The 25,126-nt window shown below is 51.4% G+C and overlaps 1 protein-coding gene across 4 annotated transcripts; it reads right to left on the bottom strand.

The window, feature by feature from the left end:
* Nucleotides 1-934: 934 nt before the first annotated feature.
* Nucleotides 935-24,555, bottom strand: ODAD4 (outer dynein arm docking complex subunit 4). 4 transcript variants are annotated; one of them, XM_082706148.1, is made up of 13 exons: nt 24,333-24,555; nt 21,873-22,004; nt 21,494-21,644; nt 20,858-20,919; nt 20,396-20,561; nt 19,882-19,941; nt 18,867-19,091; nt 18,495-18,702; nt 11,662-11,748; nt 9,789-9,985; nt 6,279-6,379; nt 3,072-3,156; nt 935-1,664 (listed from the first exon to the last, which is right to left on the bottom strand). In XM_082706148.1, exons 1-13 carry the CDS (start codon nt 24,444-24,446, stop codon nt 1,102-1,104), a joined length of 2,151 nt encoding a protein of 716 aa, XP_082562274.1. In that variant the 5' UTR covers nt 24,447-24,555; the 3' UTR covers nt 935-1,101. The 4 variants fall into 4 exon arrangements, with proteins under 4 accessions (XP_082562274.1, XP_082562275.1, XP_082562272.1 ...); XM_082706149.1 differs by lacking the exon at nt 19,882-19,941 and having other exon boundaries at nt 24,333-24,553; XM_082706146.1 differs by lacking the exon at nt 21,873-22,004 and having other exon boundaries at nt 24,333-24,523.
* Nucleotides 24,556-25,126: the final 571 nt, after the last annotated feature.

Below are 25,126 nucleotides of genomic sequence, written 5' to 3'. Positions count from 1 at the left end.
GAGCCCAGGGAGGCTAGGTCATGAACGTGCAAGGTCAGATCCTGTCCTTGTTTAAAATTGTGGTATTTAATTCATCGTGGGGTTTAGCGTTGTGGATGTGTTTTTACATTACATTAGAATTCTACCTGTTGCTTAGTGAGTTTCCTGGAGCCCCGTGAACCACTGCATCTGAAATGCCTCACTCACCTCACATTAGTGGGGGCCTGGTCCTAGCTAGCCTAACTTCAGCCCTAAACCTTCCAAGGACTGGAGAGATGGAACCAGGATGGCAACAGCGGGGACAGATGAGTAATGTAGTGAAATCCTGGCTCATCTTCTGAGGCAGCTGTTCAGCGCCACCTCCTCTGCGAAGCCACCGAAAAAGCTGGGTCGGATTTTGGAGAGCTTCCCGTGTACCAAGTGCTGTGCTGAGCACTCAGAGAAGTCTCCTGCCAACCCTGGGGGCAGATACCGTTCTACGGAGGAGGAAGCCAGCTTGTGGTGTCTGATTTACTTCACTGTACCATCTGGAGGTGGCGCAGGTGGAGTCCAGCTGCCACTCTTCCTAGGGACTGCTCCCTGTTCTGAGGCAGCAGCTCTCTTCCTCTGGGCTCCTCCAGCATAATGCCCATTTCAATGCCAGCATTCACTTCTTTGTGCCTGCCAGGCTTCAGCGTGTCCCATCATCACTTCTTCCATCAAGCCTCCCACAGTGCCCTGACCACAGCAGTCACTCAGCAAGATGAACCCCCATGGCCAGTGTCAGCACAAATGTACCTCTCCTCCCAGGACTTTCTTTTTCTTCCCCCTCTTTAAGCTAGCTTGGTCCCTTGGAGCTCACCTGTTTCTTCACCATCCTGAAATGCTTTTGCTTGGAAAGTGGTATCCTGAGCGGGGGTCCTCATTCTCTAAGGCTCTTGTGGGTGAACAGGGAGGCAAAAAGACAGACTCAGGGTTTTTAAGAGTGAAAGATATCTATTGAAAGGGGAAATAGTAGCAGAAAGAGGCAGAGGCGACCCGTGGCACCCAGTCCACATGTTCTCCTATGAGACAAATCTCAGCTTGAAAATCCAAGTCCAGTTGAATAAGTGCCTAAGGTCCCTGGTCCTGATGCCTGCTGCTTCATTCATCTTTTTCATGTTCTTCCATGTCTTCACCATTTTCTGCCTTTGTCACTTCTGCTGTTTCTCCCAGTTCTGTTTGCCCTATTTCTTCTGACTCTCTTCTGCTGTCTTCTGAAACTTGACTCTCCAGTCCTTCTGATTCCCTTCTGTTTAATTCTCCTGAGGGTTTCTGGTCCAGCTCTGGAGGCCTCCTGTAAATTTCTCTTGATTCCATTCTGCCCACTTCTATCCGTTTCCCGTCCTCCTCTCCCTCGCTTCCTGCACCCAGGTCTCTGGACGTGCTCTCAGCAACATCTCCTGAGTCTCGCCCTGTGGCTCCCAGCCCTATTCTCTTGAAGGAGCTGGCTTCCTCTACTTCTCTCTGCCTGTTTTCTTCTTGTCCACTCGCTGCGACCCTCAGAATTTCCTGAGACAACTCATCTTCTATCTCTTTCTCACTGTCCACTGGCTCTCGCTCCCAGTGCTTCATCACCTTCTCAAACTCATCTCTCCCTCTTCTCATGCTTTCCTTCTCGTTCCCCAAAGCCGCCTCTCTCAAAGATTCCAATTCAGCTGCCTCTTCTGAAAAACAAGAGAAAGGAAGGAAGAAAAGTAAAAGTTTGTCCATCTTTGGGCCTGGGTTCATCTCAACCCCCTGGAGTCTGTGCTTCTGAGAGATAGCCAGGCACGGTTTCCTGAGCACCAGCCCTGATCCAGACATCGAGTGGGCTGCAGAGGCAGTGTCCTGCGGTTGTCATGGAATTAACAGCATCGTGTCAGTGATCTGAGTTTGTCGTCAAAGGACCTGAGACTGATGACAGAGAAATCACAGCCAGTGGTCGCACTGTCAGAATTTAAACCCAGGATAGTCTGCTCTCAGAGCACATTCTCTTTCCCTACAAGTAACACAGGTGCTGGGAAATGACAGAGGGGTTCTTTTCTCCAGCCTCCTCATTCTGCATTACTCTTTGTCCCTGGGAAGCACATTCATCATTTACTGGAAAGTTCCCTATCAAAGTATGAGCAGACTCTTAGCAGGAAGTTCAGCTGGAGAGCTATTTTATTGATCAAAAGGATCCAAGCTCCCTGTTTTTATGAGCTACAGAGAAAAGTCACAATGCCCTCCCCATGAGAGTCTCCCCCATTCTCTCTTCCTGGAAGCTCCTGGTCTCTAAGATGCCTGCAGGGGCCTTAGGTTCTGCAGGAAAGAGACCACCATGTGAAGACCTAGACAATGCTGCCGCCTGCCGTTCCTGGAGGGAAGTGCCTGGCAACTGCTGAGGGCCGCAGGGCCTCCCTGGCACACAGGCTGCCCAGGGGACCAGGGGAAGGGAGGGAGGCCACTGGAGCTTCTGCCCTTTCCTTGCTGTATCTCTTCACACCTATGGCCCCTGTGGCTCCCGAAAGCAGCTCTGAGGGCCTGTGAAGCAGAGGCAGATGCCTTCCCTGAGGTGATCCAGCCACCACATGGCGGGTGCTGGATAATGAAGGGCTGTCATCCGGCTGCTGGGGTGCCCAGAAACCTCACACCCCATCTCCCCCTGGGCCTGGGTCAGAGACGACTTCAGCGTTGGTGCCCGGAGGGGCCACTGCCGCACTGAGGGACTGATACACCACAGCGGGGCAGGCAGAAGTTGTGTACAACCGTCTTTCTCCCTCCGCCCCCAACCCTGTGTCTTCACCCCTGCTGCTCCCTGTTCACACGCAGGAGCCCCTTTGCTGACAGCTCAAATCTCTTGGCTTCCCCGAGGCTGTGGGCTCCTCCAGAGCAGAGGCCAAACCTAAGTCTCCCCCCAATCCCACACCTTCCCAGTGCATGATGAGTGCTTAACTAATATCTGATGAGTTAATTGGAGAAATACAGGAGTGGGCACTCAGAGCAGTGGGGAAGGGCTGGACCTCCTCCTGCACCAAGGAACCCAACCCCAGGACTAGAAGAGCTGCTGGGAAGCACGGACGGGGACCCTGGCGCTCCCTCCTGGCGCTCACCTCTCTCTCTTCTTTCTCTCAGTGTCTCCCTGTAGTCGGTTTTCTTCAGCTCTTCGATGATGCCCTTGTTGGCATCGTCCAAGGCCTGTGGATGGAGAGGAGCTGGTGACTCCTCTTAACCCCTGTTGACCCACACCTTCCCTTTCTTCACCTGAGCCCCAACCCCAGAAGCCAGGGCTCTGCACCAGCCTCGCTGCCCTCCATTTTCTCTGGGCTCCTACGCAAACTCCGGGCCCGGGGTTTAGACTCATGGAGCTGGAATTAGCCACACTAGGTGGCAGGAGATAAACACAACTGCAGGTAACTTGAACTTCAACTCCCTTGGGCTTCGGTATATATTTCAGAGTTGCCTCTCCTCTGCTCATTTCGACCTCTACCAGAAGCTTCTTTCGGTTCCAGCCAATGTGGAGACAGTGAAGCCTCTAAGCAAGGCAGCAAGCCACGGAGGGGACTTGGAAACACACTGCCGGGTGTGACTGGGGTGCTGGCCTGTCTTGAGAGGGGCCCCTGGGGCATCCACAGTTTCCCTGGTGTCCTGGGGCTCAGGCTGTGCCTGTTGTTCCAGGCAGAGCCATGAGAAGCAGGTGGAAACCATCCATGGAGAGACCAGGGGGACTGCTGATCTGGCCACAAGTGCACCTTCCTGCCCAGAGCTGCCAGTACAGGAGGGTAGGATGACAGGGACCTGGTCTCATGAGGGGTCACCAAGGCCATGGGGTCTTTTCCCTCTGCCTCTCATTTTCAAAACCCTGCCCAGCCTTCAGGGCAACCCCAGACGCCCCGCCTTGATGGGACAGCCCAGCCCTGTCTCGCCCACTCAGGTGCTCGCACCCTGGATCCCCTCGTTCCTGTCGCCCTGACCAGGAACAAGGGGTTTTTGTTTTAACCTTCCCGCTGAGAGCAAGCTTCCTGTGGCCCAGGACCGCAATTGTCACCTTTGGGCTGGGCAGCTCAGAGCTAGCCGATGGCCAGCAGAGATTTACTGGGTTGGACTGTGGAGCTGTTGCTCTCCGGTTGCAGGGCAATCCTGCAGAAGGGCATTATTAGGGGGGAGAGATGGTGTGCGGGAATTGGGAGGCAGCCCCATGGTTCAGGGAAGGAGTGCTCTTCCTCCAGAGGACGAGATGCACACTTGGGGAGCTGACACCCCCCCACACACACACACACATAGCAGGAAGAAGACAGCAGCATGGAAGGGCTAAGCTGCCCTGGGAAGGGAGAAAGGGGGGCACAGACTGCCACGAGGTGGAATCTCTCAGGACTGATTTCCCCACCACGACAGGAAAGGGACCCTCACCAGGGTCCTCCACAAACCATGAGCTCACATCCTAAAGCTCTGAGTAGGTCAGGCCACGCCTCTGCCATTCCCAGCCCTCCACGTCCAGGCTGGGCCACCAACTATCTGGGGTCCTTTGGCCCTACTCCTTCTGCCATGGTGAACCGGCCCTCACATCCAGGCCCAGGAGCTCTTTTCTGCCTCCCACAGACCCCTCAGTGCCTGTGGCCTCTGGTGCCTTCAGTGCTCTTGCCCCTTCTCAGCCTGGCCAAACCCGGCTTCCCTGGTCCTTCAAAGCACAGCAGGAGGCCCAACTGGAGAATTCTCCTGTCAATTCCCAGGGTCCCTGCTCCCTTTCCTGAGTTCCCGTTGAACCTTCAGTCTGGTCCCCAAGACAATGCCCCTCATGGTGCCTCCTCATTATTATGCCTGGCCTCTCTTTTAAAGATTTTTATTTATTTATTAGACACAGAGAAAGAGATCACAAGTAGGCAGAGAGGCAGGCCCCCTGCTGAGCAGAGAGCCTGATGCAGGGCTTGATCCCAGGACCTGAGATCATGACCTGAGCCAAAGGCAGAGGCTTAACCCACTGAGCCACCCAGGGGCCCCTCATGCCTGGCCTCTCTTAATCACAGGGGCAAGCTTGCCCAGGACAAGGGCCCTGCTTCATTCATGCCAGTAGATGCTTACTGGGCTCCAGCCACGTGCTGGTGGGAAGCTCATGGCATTTCAACATGGGGAGGCCAGGCCACTCATGCAAACTCTGCATCTTTGAGGTCAGTGTGCTGACCCTCCTGAGGATGCACAGCTGCCTGGAGCGGCTCTGGGAGTGGGGGCCAGTCTGACGCACCTGCAGGCTTCCTCTGGCTTCTCGCCAGTCTGCCTCCCGACGCTTATGGTCTACACCAGCACTATGCAACAGAAATGTCTGCCACCATAAGAATTCAGGGCGCCTGAGTGGCTCAGTGGGTAAGCCTCTGCCTTCGCTCAGGGTCCTGAGATCAAGCCCTGCATCCAGCCCTCTGCCTCAGTGGGGAGCCTGCTGCCTCCTCTCTCTCTGTCTGCCTCTCTGTCTACTTGTGTTCTCTCTCTCTAAAATAAATAAAATCTTAAAAAAAGAAAAAAAGAATCCTCTAGATCTACACTCTTGGGAACCCACCAGCCACAGGCAGCTATAGAGCCTTTGAAATGTGGCTGAGAAACTGAACTTTAAATTTTATTTACTCTTAATTCATTGGCATCTAAATAGCAGTATGTGGCAGGCTGCCTTGCTGAGCAGCAGGGGGCCTCCTCCCTAGGCCTGTGAGGGAGGCGGTCACGCTGTATTTCCTGTTGTCTCCGGGAGGAGGCAGCATTTTCCAAAAGGCAAGCCCTAAAATCAGTTGAGGGTTCAGCCAATATTAAACAAAAGAAAAGGGTGCCTGGGTGCCTGGGTGGCTCAGTGGGTTAAAGCCTCTGCCTTCGGCTCAGATCATGGCCTTGGGGTCAGGGGATCGAGCCCCGCATCGAGCCCCGCATCGAGCGCCGCATCGAGCCCCACTCGGCAGAGAGACTGCCTCCTCCCTCTCTCTCTGCCTACTTGTGATCTCTGTATGTCAAATAAATAAAATATTTTAATAAAAATAAAATAAAATATATAAAAAATAAAAAACAAAAGAAAAGAAAATGGAAACTATGGGAGAATATAACAGGAAATACCAGCATATATAGTTAAGGTAAATATGTTTTGTAAAACTTCCATTTCTATTGTTTATTTCAAATAAAAATAGGTATATTGGGCTGCTGTATAGATTGAGAGCATCAGCGAGCATTTGAAAGGCACTACCCCTGCAGCTGGTGGGTAATAAATCCCCAGGTTCTGGCTGACCCAGGGGCTGAGGACCCCCCCACGCTCTCCCCGAAGCCAGGGCCCAGCAGGGTGGGCAGCTCACGCTGATGATGGCCTGCTGCGCCTCGTTGTTGTGGACCAGCTTCGCTCTCTCCAGGGCTTTCTCAAAGTTGCTCACGGCCGACTCGAAGTCTCTCAGCTTGACTGGAGAGCAGAGAGGAGGCAAGCACAGGGAGACTGTGACACTGTGTGTTGGACAGTGTGACGGCCCAGCCCCTCCCGGGGTCAGTTAGAAGTCCCAGGCCTCAGGCAGCATCATGGAGCTGCCCATCTCCACCCTTACCACCACATTCCTGGGCCAGCTCACCAATGGCTACCAGAACCTAGGAGCCTGAGCCTTGGCTAGCAGCCCTCTCAGAGAGGTCAGAGAGGGAAGAAGGGTCTGGGCCAGGGCCTGTGCGCACACCATGTGTCACCAGGGCAGAGGGACAATCCCATCTTCCCATCTTGCCCCAACATAGGATTGTTCCAGGAATAGAAACCCATATAAATAAATTAATTAAATTAAAAATTTATATATATATATATATAAAATACAGAAATACACACACACACACACACACACACACACACATTTTAAAATAGGCTCCCTGCATGTGGAGCCCGGTACCAGGGCTTGAACTCACGACACTGAGAGCAAACCTGAGCTAAGAAAAAGAGTCAGAGGCTTAACCAACCGAGCCACCCAGGCGCCCCTGGAAACTGGTATTTTAAAAATGTTCATTCAAACTGACCTCACCTATTGTGAAGACCAACGGAGATCAGATGAAAAAGGGCTGGCGGTGACTCACTGGCCAGCAGCTGGAGTCCAGCCCCCCCCCCCCCAAGAGGAAGCAGCAGCTGTCCCAGCTCACTCCCCCAGCTGGTGAGTGCTGCAACTGGGACCTCATTGAAGTGGTGTGACTGACTGCCCATGGTTTCTGACAGGAGGCCCCAGGCCCGAAGCTCCGCAGCGAGACTGGATGGCCTCTAGAAACCAGGGGCTCCAAGCAGCTGCATTTGGTTTTTCCATCCCAGAGTGGGGAAACTGAAAGTAGCAGTGACTGCCTGGCTCTCCAGGGGCCTTTGGGGCCAAGCAAGTCCTCAAGAGGAGACTGAGGAGGAGCGCCTGGGTGGTGCGGTCTGTTAAGCTTGGGTGCCAGTGGCTCAGTGGGTTAAGCCTCTGCCTTCAGCCCAGGTCATGGTCTTGGGATCCTGGGATCGAGCCTTGCATCGGGGTAGTGGTGGTGGGTGAGGGGGGTCTCTGCTCAGCAGGGAGCCTGCTTCCCTCCCACCCTCCGCCTCTCTGCCTACTTGTGATCTCTCTGTGCCAAATAAATAAATAAAATCTAAAAATAAAAAAAAGCTGAAGCGTCAGACTTGTGGTTTTAGCTCAGGTCCTGACCTCTGGGCTGTGGGATTGGAGCCCTGCTCCTGCCTCGGCCCCAAGCATGGAATCTGCTACAGTTTCTCCCCACCCCCTTTAAAATAAATAAATAAATCTCTCTCTTTTTAACATTTATTTATCTATTTTAGAGAAAGAATGCATAGTGGGGAGAGCTGGGGTGGGGAGAGGGAGAGAGAAACTTACCCAGATTTCCTGCTGAGCATGGAGCCCACTTGGGGCTCCATCTCACACCCCTGAGGTCAGCACCTGAACTGAAACCAAGAGTCGGAGGCCTAACTGACTGCACCACCAGGTGCCCCAGTAAATAAATCTTAAAAAAAAAAAAAAAAAGACTAAGGACAACACTGACCCTGAGGGGTACATCTCATTTCCCCCTCAGTTTATACTATGCCCTCCTGAGAACAGAAAAGGGTTCTAGGAAAAGCTCTAGTACTCACGCCTTCCCCCAGTTTCAAGCTTCCAGGGGTCCTGTCTAACTGTGATTTTAGGGAAGAATCTCTGATTTGTAACGAGGCCCATGAGGCCCTGCAGATCTGGCCCTTCCTCGTCCACCCCATCCAGACCTCCTGGCCCTCAAAGCTGACCCTGGTTTCCCTCAGCTTCTTTTTTTTTTTTTTTTTTTTTTGGCAGAGATCACAAGTAGGCAGAGAGGCAGGCAGAGAGAGAGGGGGGGGGGAAGCAGGCTCCCCGCTGAGCAGAGAGCCCGACGCGGGGCTCGATCCCAGGACCCTGAGATCATGACCTGAGCTGAAGGCAGAGGCTCAACCCACTGAGCCACCCAGGCGCCCCTCCCTCAGCTTCTTAAATCCCCCAAACTCCTCGCCACTTTTACATGGTGTTCCTTTGGCTGGAAAGTGCTGTCCTCAGCTTTTAGAATAGTTGGAGGTGCCTTCTCATCCTTAAGGTTTCTGCTTCAAAGTGACTTCCTCAGACATGAAGGCAGGACAAGGTCATCAAAGATTATCCCTACTGTGTGCCCTGCTTGATGCCTCAAAAGTGCCAAGAAAGTATTTGTGGTAAGAATAATGAATGATAATGCCCTTGACCACAGCCCCTGCCGCATCACCTCCCCCACTGGGGGTCCGCTGCACCCCCCGGGGAAGAGGCCTGGGCTCTAGTCCCAGCCTCATTGCTTACTGACCTGTGACCTCCAGCCATTTCCTTCCTAACTTTGATTTATGAAATATTTCAAATATACACAAACATAGACGACATATAGTGAGGCCCTATGACTCGTCACCGGGCTTCAACAATTCGAAATACCACCAACCCTGTCTCATCTGTTCTTGCTCACCCCTGCCCCTTGCTGGGTTATTTTAACAACTTTACTGAGGAGTAATTTAGATATTATAAAATGCCCCATTTGTGAGTATACAGTTCAATGACTTTTAGTAACTTGATGGAGTTGTACAATGATCCCCACAACCCAGTTTTAGGACTTTTCCATCAAGCACCTAACATGCTCTCTCTCTGTCAAATAAATAAGTAATTTTTTTTTATTAAAGATTTTTATTTTTACTTATTTGACAGAGAGAGACACGGTGAGAGAGGGAACACAAGCTGGGGGAGTGGGAGAGGGAGAAGCAGGCTTCCGCAGAGCAGGGAGCCCAATGTGGGGCTTGATCCCAGGACCCTGAGATCATGACCTGAGCTGAAGGAGAGAAGCTTAACAACTGAGCCACCCAGGTGCCCCGATAAATAAAATCTTAAAAAAAAAAAAAAAAAAAAGAACATCTGCATCACTCTGGAAACATTCCGCAAGTGACCTGGCAGTCAGCTAAACCACGCAGTGCCTCCATTTCCCCATCTTCAAAAGGAGGACACTACTACCTTCGCCACTGGCTCACGCAGTGATTAAGTGCAAGAATGCACACGAGAAGGGTTCCAAGGCCAGAGAAGGTGGCCCTGTTGCTGATGATGCAATGCTGGGCTGATCTGCAGCTGAGATCCTCGGGGCAGCTTCTGGGGTGCTCCCGGCTCTCACGCTTACAAGAGGCACTTACTGCACACTAGTCAAAATGAAGGACTCTATCCCCCACTCTCAGGGGCCACATTCATCTGGCCAGGGACACATTGGGATGATAAGTGTCCCCAGCCCTCATCTGTCCCCTCAGCTGGAGGCCTGGGAAAGGTAGTGCGGAGAGTCCTCTCTCTCCATGCCCATACCTTGTGCCTGTGCCACCAGAACGCTGGCATTCAGCTGCCACTCAATGTCTCCTTCTTCCTCGGCACACTGCTGGGACTTCTCACCATAATGCTGGGCCTGCCAGGGCTGGTCCAGCTCCAAGTAGCAGCGGCCAATCTCGTGGAACAGCCAGGTCTTCTCCAGGGTGGTTTTTGCCAGAGGGATCTTCTCTTCCCACCTGGGAATGTGAAGAACCAGGGTCACTTCTTTCCACTCAAACCCATGACTCGGCTGAGCAGAACTCGTTCTCCAGCTACCAGTTCTTTCCCACGCGGGAGTAAAGCCAGTAAAGCTTTAAGAGATTTTGAAATGGCCAGAGCTCCTTTGGTACGTTTACAGATAGAACTGAAACAACAATTGAAAATCCTGTTTGTGGGGCGCCTTGGTGGCTCAGTGGGTTAAAGCCTCTGCCTTCGGCTCCGGTCATGATCCCAGGGTCCTGGGATCGAGCCCCATGTCGGGCTCTCTGCTCAGCAGGGAGCCTGCTTCCTTCTCTCTCTCTCTGCCTGCCTCTCTGCCTACTTGTGATCTCTGTCTGTCAAATAAATAAATAAATAAAAATCTTAAAAAAAAAAAAAAAAGATGAGAGTGAAAAAAAACAACAACAAATGAGATACCAATAAAGTTAGATGAGGATTAGACCTAGTCATCGTCTCTGGGTTGTGAGACAATTTTTCTGCTGCTCTTTTCTTTTTTCCAAATCAATATATATTTTTTAAAGATTTTATTTATTTATTTGAGAGAGAGCATGAGAGGAGAGAGGTCAGTGGGAGAGGCAGACTCCCTGCCAAGCAGGGAGCCCAATGTGGGACTCAATCCCAGGACTCCAGGATCATGACCTGAGCCGAAGGTAGTCGCTTAACCAACTGAGCCACCCAGGCGCCCCTCCAAATCAGTATTTTAACAACAAGCACAAATTTACTACAAAATTTTCTTTTCTAAAAGAGATTTTCTTTTTTTATTTGAGAGAAAGATAGACAGCATGAGCCCAGAGATGGGCAGAGGGAGAAGCAGACTCCCCACTGAGCAGGAAGTCCAATGGGAGGCTCAATCTCAGGACCCGGGACCATGACCTGAGCCACCCAGGCATCCCTGCAAAACATTTTCTAATAGAAAGATACAAACAGGTGAATGAACTCTCAGACTCCTCTGACCAGGGGCCATTCAGGAAACCAAGTGATGTGGAACAGAAGTGTCCCGGTGGATAAGTCTAACTCCACAGACTCACAGAACAGCCTCAGAAGAGGTCCCTGAGGCCGGCTGATCGATCAGCTCCTGAACTTGCTCAAGGTAAGGAATATCTGGTAGTGCTTGTGAAAAATAGATTCCTGAAGGCTCTTGGCTGGGTCAGTCGGTTAAGCATCTATCTTCAGCTCAGGTCATGATCCCAGGGTCCTGGGATGGAGTCCTAGTGTTGCTGGGCTCCCTGCTTATTGGGGAGCCTGCTTCGCCCACTCCCTCTGTCGCCCCCCAACTCATGCTCAGTTCTCTCTCTCTCAAATACATAAATAAACTCTTAAAAAAAGCAAAAAATAAAACAAAAACCAGGTTCCTGGGCTCCAACCCAGACCTGCAGGATCAGAATTTTAGTGCAGAGATGCCCGTAACTCACACAACTGTGCCCCAGGTGATTCCTCTGACTGGGGAATTGTGAGCAGATGCTGATTCAAGTCAATCACCTTAACTGATGAGCCTCAGAGTTGACAAAGGGGTTTGCCCATGGTTACCCAGCAGAGCCAGGAGCTAAACTCAGGTCTTCTGTTTGCCTGGCATGTGGGCCCCAGGCTGGGAGTCTGGTGGGAGGGTGGGAAGTCCTGGCAGTCAGGTGGGGAAGGGGCAGCCGAGGTCACTTACGTGTCAATGGCTTGCTGGAATTTCCCAACTCTGGCAAAAACCCTGCCAATGTTGTCAAGGGCTCTCGACTTAGCATCAGGAAGGTCACTGTGGCGAAGAAGCAGGATATGTTCTTCATTAGAAATTGGCCTAGGGGCACCTGGGTGGCTCAGTCAGTTAAGCATCTGTCTTCATGGGGCGCCTGGGTGGCTCAGTGGGTTAAGCTGCTGTCTTCAGCTCAGGTCATGATCTCAGGGTCCTGGGATCGAGTCCCGCATCGGGCTCTCTGCTCAGCAGGGAGCCTGCTTCCTCCTCTCTGCCTGCCTCTCTGCCTACTTGTGATCTCTGTCAAATAAATAAATAAAATCTTAAAAAAAAAAAAAAAAGCATCTGTCTTCATCTCAGGTCATGATCGCAGGGTCCTGGGATGGAATCCTAGGGTTGTTGGGCTCCCTGCTCAGTGGGGAGTCCTCTTCCCCTCTCCCTCTGCCTCTCTCCCCCAGCCTGCTTGTGCGCTCTCGCTTTCTGTCAAATAAATACATTTTTTAAAAAGATTTATTTACCTACCTAGGTGGGAGGGGCAGAGGCAGAGAATATTTCAAGTAGAGTCCCCACTGAGCAAAGAATCAGAAACGGGGCTCGATCCCATAACCCACGAGATCATGACCTGAGCTGAAACCAAGAGTCAGATGCTTAACCAACTGAGCCAGCCAGGTGCCACTCAGCTCATGTCTTGATCTCAGGGTCATGAGTTCAAGCCCCATGTTGGGCTCCATGCTAGGTGTGGAGCCTACTTAAGAAAATAAGAGAGAGGAAAAGAGGGAGAGATGGAGGAGAGAGGGAGGAAGAAAGGAAAAAAGGAAGGGAGGGAGGGAGAGAGAGAAAAAGAGAGAGAGAGAGAGAGAGGAAGGGAGGGAGGAAGAAAGAGAGAAAGAAAGAAAAAGAAACTGGCCATTCTAGGCACTGTGATAACTGAAGAAAAGCAGACAGGGGCCCTGGCCTCAGGAACTTGGGAGTCCAGTCCAGTTGGAGGGATGATGCCCAGGAGGCAGGGCTGGGGCACACAAGTCCTCTCATGCCCTGTGGCATGAATGAACACCACGGGAACCTTTCCAGAGAATAATCAATCACTCAAGAGTTTACACACATGTCCCTTTGATGCAGCAATTTTCTTCTAGGAATTTACCTGGAGAAGATAATGTAACAAGAACGCTTGTTACAGTAGTGTTTATAATAATAAACCTTAGAAACAACCTTAACTGGTGCCCCAGCTCTGACACTTTCTGTGTATACAAAGTCCCTGACACATTCAGTGAAAAAGTCAGATTATAGGAGTGTGTCATATGACTGTTGTCCCATCTGTACTAAAAATAAATAGGCAGGCTTAAGGCATGATGCTGTGTTCCTGGCCTGATAGTGGAAGAAGGGGCCACACAGGAGGCGCACAGAGAACCGAGTGTGAGTCTAGAAGGTGGAAAAGGCTGGAAACAGGTTCTCCCTGGAGCCTGTGAGGGGCATGGCCTTGCCAATGCCTTGGTTCTGGCCCAGGGAGAATGCCTTCAGACTTCTAACCTTCAGAACTACAAAAGAATGAATGTGGGGTGTCTGGGTGGCACTGGCAGTTAAGCGTCAGACTCTTGGTTTCAGCTCAGGTCATGATCTCTGGGTCCTGATCGCAGGGTTGGGAGACTGAACCCCGCATTGAGCTCTGTGCTCAGTATGGAGTCTGCTTAGGATTCTGTCTGTCTCTCTCGCTTTCCCCCTCTTCCCCTGCTCGTTCACTCTCTCTCTCTTTCAAGTGAGTAAATAAATAAAATCTTTTAAAAAACTGAATTTGTTTTAACTTACCAAAAAAGAAGTGAATGAATAAAAAATGGGCATTTTTTTTAAAAGAATTTATTTTCAAGCAATCTCTACCCCTAGTGTGGGGCTCCAAGTCCAATCTGAGATCAAGAGTCATGTGCTCCACTGACTGAGCCAGTCAGGCACTCCCCAAAATTGGCATTTTTTAAAAGATTTTATTTATTTATTTGACAGAGAGAAATCACAAGTAGGCAGAGAGACGGGCAAAGAGAGAGGGGGGGAAGAGGCTCCCCACTGAGCAGAGAGTCTGATGTGGAGCTTGACCCCACGACCCTGAGATCATGACCCGAGCCAAAGGCAGAGGCTTAACCCACTGAGCCACCCAAGTGCCCCAAAATGGGCATTTTTAAAAGCAGAGAAGATGTAAGTCTAGCTATTAACAGTGACTATCCAAGGGAAATGAAAGTATGACGGAAACTACCCATTTATCCATATTGTTTGAATTGTCTACAGTATTTCTGTATCATCAGAAAGAAATAAAGATATTTTCTTTTTTCTTAAAAGATTTTATTTATTTATTTATTTGAGAGAGAGAGAGAGAGAGAGAGGAGAGAGCAGAAGAAGGGGGAGGGGCAGAGGGAGAGAGAAAAGCAGACTCCCCACTGAGCAGGGAGCCCAATGCGATGTGGAGCTCCACCCCAGGACCCTGAGATCATGATCTGAGTGGAAGGCAGATACTTAACCAACTGAGCCACCCAGGTGCCTATGAGATTAAGATAATTCCATTAAAAAAGGAGATAATTGCTCCCCTTACATCAGTTCTTTACCATTACTACCATATGAACATTGTTCTGTTATAAAATTCTTCCCCAACAAATCAGAAAAATGTCCCCCAATGCACACCCAGCATCTCCTCCCACTCTTCCTCCTCTTTGTCCCTCAAGGCCCTGGCAGCCAGTGGGCTCCTATGTCCCCCATGACACTTTGCTCCCTGGACTCATTCTCCTCCAACCGTGGCCAAAGCTGCCTTTAAAACATGCACATCTCGGGGCGCCTGGGTGGCTCAGTGGGTCAAAGCTTCTGCCTTCGGCTCAGGTCATGATCTCAGGGTCCTGGGATCGAACCCCACGTCGGACTCTGCTCAGCGGGGAGCCTGCTTGCCGCCCCCCTCTCTCTGCCTGCCTCTCTGCCTACTTGTGATCTCTGTCTGTCAAATAAATAAATAAAATCTTTAAAAAAAAAAGAATCCTAGGTATGTGCATAGGTACATAAAAATGTAGGTAAATACATTGAAAAGGGGCCAGAAGGATGTGTGCCAACGTGGCCGCAGATAAATGAGTGGCGTGTGGTGGTGGGAGGTGGGGATGGGGAAGACACCCAAGTTCGGTTTGCATCGTGGTGCCCCAGAGTTCTAGACCAAGTACAACACTAACCCTAGTACTTGTATGAAAATAGACTCCTCCTCAGTCCTCAATCCTCCCCAGCATGGGACCCAGACTGCTACTCCCCAGAGGTCTTGACCCCGCGCCCTGCATCTCTCATCCCTGCCACTTCTTTCTGCCTAGGGTGCCCCTCTCCCTCCCCATCGTCCACTTGGGTGACCTGTCCTGTCTGGAACCCCGAGCTCCTAGCAGTGCTCCCACCTGCCTCTCTCCCTGGACCTATGGCCTTTTTGTGCACCTGGTGCTCCCACAGCTGCTCTGATGGAGGCCCCCCTTATAGAATGGGGACTCAGGTACAGCATGATGAATGAATGAATAAGTTGTAATATGTTAATTGATTCACATTCTATGAGAAGAAATAACAATAGCAAGGAGAAAGCGCTATTTCTCATTGCAATCAAATCACCTAGAGTTTCTGGAAGGGAAAATGAGGGCTGGGGCCACTGGAGATGCTTCTGAGACAAGCTGGGGTTTCATCTGTGCCTTGAAGGCCAGCAGGCTTTGGAGGTGGGGAGCCAATAGGGGGCATGGCTGATTAGAATGAGGGAGAGCCTGAACAAACAAGACCAGAAGCCTTGTGGGTGGTAAAAAGGGACTAACGTTGTCTGAGGAACAGCTTCGTTTATTTAGCTGCTTGGCAGGCATTAATCACCTACTGTGCGGAAGGTGCTGGGAAGAGAAAGAGATGTAAGACAGTCCCTTCCAAAATCCATAGTCTAACAGGGGAGCCATGATCCACATGGAGTGGAGAGAGAGAGCACCCAGGGCGGAGGAGACTTCTAAACCATGTGGGGGACACTTGGAATTTTCCTGGAGGGAGAGACATTTACAATTGTGAAGGACGGGAAGGGGGAGTTGATGAAGAAAGAGAAGGGAGTCCTGTTTAGGGGCTGTAGGAGCAGAGCCACAAGGTGCTGGCGGCGGGGAGGGGGCTCAGGATGCCCAGGGGCCTGGACAGAATTGGGTCCACTAGGGCCAGGAGAAGTCAGATCAGGAAGAGCAGCCTGAACTGAGCAGAATTGGGAGCTGGAACTTTATCCCAGTCCTACCACTGGACTGGTTCCGTACAGAAGGGCCAGCTGGGCTGCAGGAAACCCAGGTCGGAGAAATCGGGCAAGAAGTGAGAAGGGTCTGGACTGAGCTGTGGCAGGGAAACAGAAAAGCGCCATGGAGACAGGAAGGAGGAGGCCCAAACAACGTGGAGGCTGGCTGGGCGTGAGCACGGAGGGAGGTGTCTGGGAAGCTGTCTAGCTCCTTCCTGGGGACTGAGTGACCAACAACAGTGCCATCCTCACAGAAAGGGAGCAAGAGGTTTGGGAGGAAGATAAGGCATTCCACTTTGGACATGTTAAATGTGGGGTTCCTTTGGGACATCCAAGGTGGAAATGTCTTGGAATCAGTTGGATATGCAGGCCTGGGGCTCAGGAGGGAGGTCTGCTGAGAAGTTAAGACTATAAGTGAGTGTTAAGGGCACAGGAGATGGTTGGGCCCATGGTACTGTGCCTACATATTTTATTTAATCCTCATAATCTCTATGAATCAGTATTAATATACCTTCATTAGAGACGAGCAAACCGAGAAGACAAGCAACTTAATCAAATCCACACAGCTTCCGACTACCAAAGCCAGGAATCAAAAGTCAGCTTTGTCTCCAAAGCTGTTGCTTGTTTTCTGCTTCTGGAATGGCCAATACTAGATACTTCTCAGTATGGCAAAGGCCAGGGAGAAATGAACTGGGAATGAATAGCACGTGGGGCTCAGGTGAGTGAGGAGAGGGTGGGGTGGTTAAGAAATACAGTTTGAAGGGCGCCTGGGTGGCTTAGTGGGTTAGAGCCCCTGCCGTCGGCTCAGGTCATGATCCCAGGGTCCTGGGATCGATCCCTGCATCGGACTCTCTACTCAGCGGGGAGCCTGCTTCCCCTCTCTCTCTGCCTGCCTCTCTGCCTACTTGTGATCTCTGTCAAATAAATAAAAAAAGAAAGAAAAGAAATACAGTTTGAGGGCACCTGGGTGGCTCAGTCTATTAAGCATCTGACTCTTGATTTCAGCTCAGGCCATGGTCTTGGGGTCATGAGATTGAGCCCCATATCGGGCTCTGCACTCAGCATGGAGTTTGCTGGAGATTCTTTCCCCCTCCCTCTCCTTTCCCTTCTGCTCCTCTCCCCCAACTCATGCTCACTCTCCCTCTAATTAAGTAAGTAAATCTTTTAAGAAAAAGAAATGTGGTTGGACCCAAATGGAGGAGTGACATGGGAGGACTGCGTGGAAGCAGGTTCAGATAGGACCTTGAGTGCCAGGTGAAGGCATGCGGTTTTAACCTGCAGGCAACGAGGGGCCAGGGCTTGTGTGTCAGCACGGGAAGAACTGCTGGATGAAAGGCAGGCCTCTGGAGGTGGTGCGTGGGAACAGCTGGAGGCAGGGAGAGCAGAGACCTGCCCTGCGAGTGGAAATCGGATGATGGGAGGTAGGGAGAGGCTCAGACTGTGGGGCAACTGGACACTGAGCAGGAGAAAGTCAGGGAGGGCTCCAAAGGTTAGAACCAGGATGCCCAGCAAGGGATGGCACCTTTGAGAGGTACCCTCAAGTCTGGGGAAGAGCCGATGGTTGGTATTAGTATGGTTATGGACACCTGGCACCGTCCTGAGATCTTTACCGGACTTCTGCCTGTCCTCTCCCACCCTCTCAGGAAGGGGGGTACTGTCATGCCCCCTGGACGGCAGAGACCTGGCTGGGAGAGGTGAAGTGACTTGCCCACAACTGCAGGGTACAATTCTGAAGCCTTGCTCACTCTGACTCCAGAGCCCAGGCTCTCAGCCAGCGCCATAGTATCTGAGGCCCTGCTTGATCTGCCCCCTGCCATCTGGTCTGGCTTCCCCTTGGCCACTCTTCCCCTGGCACTACTCTGTGCTTTCTGGCTTTGAGCTTCCTCCTGCCTGCTTCAGGGTCCTCCCACAGACTGACTGCGTTCCCCAGTGCCCAGTGAAATCCTCCTGGAATGCACTTCTCCTAGCCCTGCGTCCCCTACATGTCCTCCGTGACACTGGCCACGATTACTGTCTTTAGCTATGTCACTTTCTGTTTTACATCTGCAGAGAGATGACCCTTTTATCTGGTCCCTGTGGCATTCCCGAGGCTGGCAGCAGCTGGCAGGTCTGGGATTGATGTGTGCTTGTTGAGGTGATTTAAGAATGGACCTGTCCCCTCAGAATCAAACCTCTGGGAGTTTTTTGGCGTTCTAAGCCACTGCCTTCCTCTTTGTGGCAAAAAAAGCTTGGGTGCCTGGGTGGTTCAGTGGGTTAAGCCTCTGCCTTCGGCTCAGGTCATGATCTCAGGGTGCTGGGATCGAGCCCCACATCAGGCTCTCTGCACGGCAGGGAGCCTGCTTCCCCCTGTCTTTCTTTGCCTGCCTCTCTGCCTACTTGTGACCTCTATCTGTCAAATAAATAAATAAAATCTTGGGGGGAAAAAAAAAAAAGCTGACAATCTAGGTCTGCCTCTTCGCCTCAGTCCTGGGAGCTCACCCACCAGCAGCCCTGGCAAAAGGCTCGTGTGCAACCTCTGCCCTGCTCTCTGTAGGGCCCCGCCGCTCGGCCTGCCCGGAGCACTCACTATTGCTTGGCGATCTCCAAATCCTTTCTGTGGCTCTGCAGGGCTGCGACCATCTGCCCCAGCTCGATTTGGGCATTCCCTATGCAGCTGTACAAGTTTCCAACCAGCTCGTCCTTGTTGGGCACCTCCTCTTTGTTCCATTCGAGCACTTTCTTCAGCACTTTCTCCGCTTTCTGAAGGCTCCCATCAGCACTGCCGCTGGTCAGCACTGGGAAGGGAAACGGGGGACATGGAGATGGCAGCAGTCTCCTGAGGCTGATGGGAAGACCTGCCTCCCCCCAGATCCGATCTGCAGGCCAACGGAACCTCGGGCCCCTGTGTGGCTCTCCCACCGCCGGGCAAAGGTCTCGCCCTTCTGAGAACAGCACCCACACATGTCTATGTCCTCGAGGCTCTTGAGGATGTAATGGGCTGTCTGTGAGGGACGGCGTTTGCGGTCCCGCAGCCACTTCTCTTGCATCAGCTTCCGGTCCCGCTCCCTGGCGTAGATGGGCTTCTGCTGCCTCCAGAAGTTACTGCGGGTGTCCAGGTAGTTGATGCCTGTCATGATGAGGTCCTCCACGGTCAGGCCATGCTTGATGGTGCCCTTGATCAGGTCTGGGAAAAATGGTGTGAGGAGGAAGTGACTAGAACTGGCGTCTGAGGGAACCGCCTCCTCCTGCCTGGGGATTCCTATTGTGGGGTCCCCAGTGGGGAGTACTGTTCGGAGCTGGGGAAAGCAAGGGCAGGTAGGTAGCAGAGTGGCTCTTCTAGGTGAAGCCAGATCCCCTCTTTCAGGTATTCCCATGGTGTAGAACTTTGCACACAGGCCTCTTATGGCAAGATACAAGGGGCTAATGGAAGGGGCAGCTGGCAGATGGCTGTCTGGAAGGACCACAGCCCTCGGGCCCCCTTATTTCAGGTTGTGTCCTCTGAGGAGACTGAGTATGAATGCACAACCTGGCCCCGGTTGCCAGTGCCAAGGGATTGCCTGGGTGCCAAGTGGGCCAGGGCTGGCAGGGAGCTGGAGGGTGTGCCCGCCTGCCTGACCACAGAGGTTAGAGCTGGTAGCAAAATGGCAAGGCCTTTTGGGGTAATTTTCCGGCCACCCCCTTCTCCACAGAAGCTCCTCCATAGGAAAGTGTTCAGACCACTGATCGAGAAGTGCTGCCGGCTCCTGAGACACAGACCTGTGGGGAACCCTGCGGATAGCCTCGGGAGGGCAGTTCTGGAGAAAAGGCATTTGACTCAAGGATGATCCCTGCTCAGGCTTAGGAGCTAATGGCAATACTCCCACCCTCCCATTTCATTTCAAGGCTCTGCCCTACTTCCTGTCACTGCCAGCACGGTATAGTGGAAAGAGCATTAGACTGGAGGTGAGGAGGCCAGCCTCTGGGGTCGACTTCACCATGAACTTGCTTGTCATCTTGGACAAGTTGCTCCCCATTCAGGGTCTTTCTTTCCTTATCTATAAAAGGAGGGAGTAGACCAGATGAGATGTCGGAACATTCTAGTACTACTATCGTAGGATCCCCCTCCTAGCACATCCGAGCTGGATTCCTTTGCCCTTTCTACAAATTGAAGGCTCAGGGGATATCCCTCCAGGGACTCAGGTGACAAAGGAACCCCAATTTCTAGGATTCCCTCCCAGGGGTACCATAGTGCTAAGGGCACTGGTTCTGAAACTGGGCATCCTAGATTCAAACCCAAGAGCCATGTCACCGTTTACCAATATGTAACTTTCTCGGTGAGTTACTTAATCTTTCTGCACCTTGAGTTTCCTCACCTATAAACAAGAATACTAGGAAATTCTGTCCATAAACTATTGTTACATGACAGGCTCTCTCTCAGCTCATGTATTAAGCACCTGCCCGGGATTTCTTTTGCCCCAAGTTCCCTGTTGCAAACAAAGTATCTGAAACCTTCATCCAGTAGGAGCTTCTCCAGATACTCCTTGTCCACGTAGAGCTCGCCCAGGAGCTGGCGGACAATCTTCTCACTCTTGAGTGAGCCCTTCCGCTTAGACCCCCTCTCGGGGTGATGTACGAGTTGTCTCACGGGATGAGGCTTCTGCTGGGCTTTCATACTCTGGAAAGATGGAGCAATACCCAGTAGAGCCTCAACAAGGAGCACCGAGCACCTGGACATGCTCCCAGACTCTGTGATCCCAGACATCTCCTCCAGGACCTCTCTGTGGGCCAAGAACCATGGAGTGGTCTGGTCTGGGAACAGCTAGATTCCCAAGACCCCCCCTGGAGCTGGGGCAGAATCCCAAAGCTGCCCATGATGGAGCTGACTGCCCCCAGGTTAGAGGGCCACTGAGACCTCCGGCACATGTGGGCACGTCCTTGGGAGCAATATGACATCAGAACCAAAGCCCTTACCTCAGCTTGCTTGCTTAAGAAGGATAGTTCCCCTTTGTTCTCTAGCTTAACTGAAGAAGGACCTGTAAGGAAAGAGGCTGGGCTCAGGTGTGCCAGGCCCTCAAGCATGACCTATCACATATTTTTATGTAGAAATGGCTGCATTTGGCAGGAAGTGGTAGAGGTTGTGGCAAAGCTGGCTCTGAGGTAGCCCAGCAGGTTGATGGTAGAGGATGTTTGGAATAACACTCTCCGAAGAGCTAGGCAGCCAGATTTCCAAACAAAGGCAGTCCCTGAGCACTGAGGGAGCTCTCCATCCCCAGCAATTTCCACACTCTGCCACCCACAGTGGCAAACTCTTGCTCTCCTCCCTCCTCCCCCTTGCCACTAAGCCAATGGTAAGGCTAGTCCTTGGTGCGTTCAGATTTTGCATCTGGCTTAGAAAACAACCAGAAGTTGCAGAACTGAGCATCAGGATCAATGGCTGGTCCTCTGGGTGGACAGATTAGTTCCTAATCTTCAACAAAATCAGCAGCAACTAAATCCAAACATGAGACTCCCTCCAGACCTGGTGGTAGCTGCTCACTCATTGTACTTCCAAGCCCAAGGATTCCAAGACCCTCCCTGGATAAGGGTATAGGTCCCATGGTCACTCACTTCCTACTGAGTTGTTGATGGCTTCTTGGGCTTTCTGAATTCCAACTTTGAATTCTCGGTCAGGCCGCAGCTTGTAGCCTCGATGATAGAACACCAAGGCAAACTCAAAGTCTCCCATGGTATATAGGGTCTCAGCCTTTTGTAAAATTCCCTGAAATGAGAGGAAATCAAATTGAGGTGGCAGAAAAGGCCTTATAGGACTTAAGTGTGGTAGAGCAGAGGGTCCTGGGTTGAGGATCAAGGTTGGGATACAGGGACAGGTAAGTGACCTAGGGAGAGAAAAAGGCATCAAACCCTAGGCAGTCTGGCTGGTTCCTCAACTTCTTCTCATCAGATGCTGCCACAGGCAATGGCAGTGGGGAAAGCCAGATTGAGTCACCTTACAGAAAGTCGGGTCACCCTGGAGTGAAGCCTCAGCATCCTTCAGGGACTTCTCCAACTCTCCCATCTTCAGGAAGCACTTGGATCGGGCAACCAGGCCATTCTTATCTCCATTCTGAAGGTGAAGAGCCTAAGAAAGGAACCACCCAGGTTGACAGGCATCAGGCAGCACAACGTAGAAGCTTGACAGGAAAGAGCATCCCACCCCCCCACGCCAGCATTTCAAGGGGATTCCTCAGACCAGCAAACAGGTCTCTGTAACTTTCCAAACCAAAAGCAGCACGACACTGATCTTCGTTCAGTTCACTGATTGTCTGCCTGTAGCTCATCTTGAACAAGGTCAAATCACTGGCTACTGTGAAAGCCCCTGGTGGAGATGTGTGAATGTACCACTCGGTGGATATACTGAATTTCTCAAATGTCGGGGATTCCTCCAGTCCACTCAGGCAACAGAAGCTTGGCATTTTTAGCGCATACCCAATTCAACCACAAACCCCAAATGGCTGCACAACACTCAAAATGCATTTCAGAGGCTAAGCATTCTGAAGGCTAACGAAATGGTTTTAGGACATCTGCAACTTGAGTCATCCATTCCCCTAACTCTCTCTTCTTACCTAGCTTGTTGTGAATGAATCATATTTCAGGAGATCAAGATGAAAATGCTAGCAAAACTGAAACTGCGATTTGGTTAGTAAAGTGGGAATGGAACATTTCTCCTGGTCCCTGTGTCCTCTCTTCTGTTTGAAATCATCCCTGGAGGGGCATGGGGGTGGCTCAGTCAGCTGGGCATCTGCCTCTTGATTTTGGCTAAGGTTATGATCTCAGGGTTGAGAGATCAAGCCCCAGGCAGGGCTCTGCGTTTAGTGGGGAGTCTGCTTCTCTCCTTCTCCTGCTCCCTCTGACCCTTCCTCCACATGAGCGCACACACACTCTCTCTCTCTCTCAAAATAAGTAAATAAATAAATCTTAAAAAAAAGAAAAGAAAAGAAAAGGGGTGGCTGGGTGGCTCAGTTGATTAAGCAGCTGCCTTTGGCTCAGATCATGATTCCAAGCTCCTGTCTGGCTCCCTGCTCAGTGGGGAGCCTGCTTCTCTCTTTCCTGCTCCCCCTGTTTGTGCTCTCTCTCTTCCTCTCTCCCTGTCAAATAAGTAAATAAATAAAAATTTTAAAAAAGAAAAGAAAAGAAAATCATCAATAGAGCTGTGATGTACTGTCATTCCTGAGGCATCATACTGTACCCACACCTTTCTAAGACTTTTCTACTTTTCCAGGAACAGGAAGTAGCTACTGGCTTTTGTGGAAGAAGTCTACTTCTCTCACCAAAGCTATTTTCCCTCGGGGTGTTCTTTTCTCTCTGCCAGAAGGAGAATGGGCGGGGGCAGGGCTCCTGAACTCAGCTGTTGATCCATGGGGCCAACCAATCTGGTTTTAGGGTGTGATTGGTGATTGAAAGGGACTCAAGACTGGGTAGCAGTGGAAAAGCTTGACTTTAGCAGGAGTCCCGAGAATGGTTAGAGGGCTATCCTACCACTCCCTCTTGATCAAGAAGTAGGCTATACATTGTAAAAGACATTGTGGTAAGAACAGCTAATTGCTTGGGGGCGCCTGTGTGGCACAGTTTGTTGAGCAACCCGACTCTTGATTTCAGCTCAGGTCGTGATCTCAGGGTCTTGAGATCCAGCCCTAAATGGGACTCCCCGCTCAGGATGGAGTCTGCTGGGGACTCTCTCTCCCTCCTCCACTCCCCCAGCCCCAGTGCACACTCTATCTCTCTCTTTCTCTAAAATAAATAAATAAAATCTTCTTTTAAAAAGAACATCAAATAGCTTACTTGTGGGGGAGTATGTATGATGGTTAGCACCTCAGCACTGAAATCTGAGTGCCTGGGTTTGAAAACTTTCTCTTGCCAGTTCAGTGATCTCGGCCATCTACTCAAGTTCTGTATCACTTTCCTCAACTATAAAATGGAGTAGTAACAGAACCTCCCTCATAGGGTTGTCTAATATCTTGGATATTAGTGCCTGATATCCTAAAACAGCACCCAATCTCCATAGGGTGGCGTTGAGCAATTGGTACTACGATTATATATAATAGTGTTATGTACTGGCCCTCTTCTGCGAGCAGCTGTGTGCTTGAGATTTCACTGCTTGTCCACGCAGCCTCCAAGCCCATTCCCCAGCCAAGGATGGGAAATTGCGGCTGCTCTGTGGGAAGAAGCCAGTCACACAACAGTCCAGTAAAAAAATAGAAGCCGCTCTTAATGCAGAGAACGGTTATTCACAGGCAGAAGGCAAGTGGGAAATGGTAGAAAGTGGTGAGGCAGTGACAGTAGAGCGCCAGTCAGGAACAAATGAATAAGAGAAACAACAGGGCCCTCCGGGTACCATGGGGACCTCGGTGTTATCAGGAATCAGAAGTGATGGGTAATGGGTAGGTTCAGAGCCCGACTCACGACTCACGTTGCTGAAGCTGTGGGCGGCTTTAGAGAACTCTCCGCACAGATACAGCCGCTCGCCCTCCGCCATATAAGAGGGAAAGGTGCTTCGCAAGCTGTCAGCTTCTGGGTCCGACATGGTGGCCGGATTCGGTGACGCTGAAGCAGAAAAAGGGAGGAAAAGAAGCCGGAGAACCTCCGTCGCCTTGTGGAAGCCTCGTCTCTTAGCAACCGGGAAGCGTAAAGTTGCTTCCGGCCCCTCCCCTCGCTCCCCAGCTCCCCCCGGGCGGGAGGCCGCGGTACCTCCGCCGCCAGCGTGCGCATGCGCCGGCCCAGTAGGGCGTGGGCAAGGGCGTGATGAGCGCGTGGCGGTTGACTGCCTAGAGACTGCACTGGGCAGTGTTTGCTCTTGACCTCTCCGTTGGCTTTGTCCCGAGAGTCGTGCCTGGTGTCCAGAATTTACAGCCAGTAAAGGTTGGAAGAGGATTGAGGGCAGAATTCCAAATAGGGATAAGGTATACGTGGCAAGGACATGTGCACCTTGTACCGCCACATTCAGGATGTGAGGATTTGCAAAGGATATCATGAAGACAACGTTGGGTTCAACCTTAATTTAACACATTTACTGAGCACCTGCTAGTGGTAGGCTCTGATCAAGGCCTCTCCGCACGTCTCTTTCTATTCCCTCACTCTCTTGGGCCAAAAAGGTAGACTAGATTCTGCTAGGTTCCTGCGAACACCCTGCCTTTGCGACATTACTTTTAAAAAACATCAATTTCCAAAGCCAATGAGATCTTGACCTCCATTAAGGCAGGAACC

This window comes from Mustela nivalis (genome assembly GCF_964662115.1).
Source record: "Mustela nivalis genome assembly, chromosome: 17".
In the NCBI taxonomy this organism is placed as follows: Eukaryota; Metazoa; Chordata; class Mammalia; order Carnivora; family Mustelidae; genus Mustela; species Mustela nivalis.
This window is presented reverse-complemented; position numbering and strand designations above follow the sequence as displayed.

Excerpts from the sequence above, each read along its gene's own strand:
- ODAD4 (XM_082706148.1), bottom strand. The coding sequence starts at position 24,446 with ATGTCGGACCCAGAAGCTGACAGCTTGCGAAGCACCTTTCCCTCTTAT. Across the intron at positions 21,645-21,872 it reads GTGACCCGACTTTCTGTAAG|GGAATTTTACAAAAGGCTGA; the intron begins GTGACTCAATCT and ends CTCTCATTTCAG. Across the intron at positions 20,562-20,857 it reads TCTTAAGCAAGCAAGCTGAG|AGTATGAAAGCCCAGCAGAA; the intron begins GTAAGGGCTTTG and ends CCATCTTTCCAG.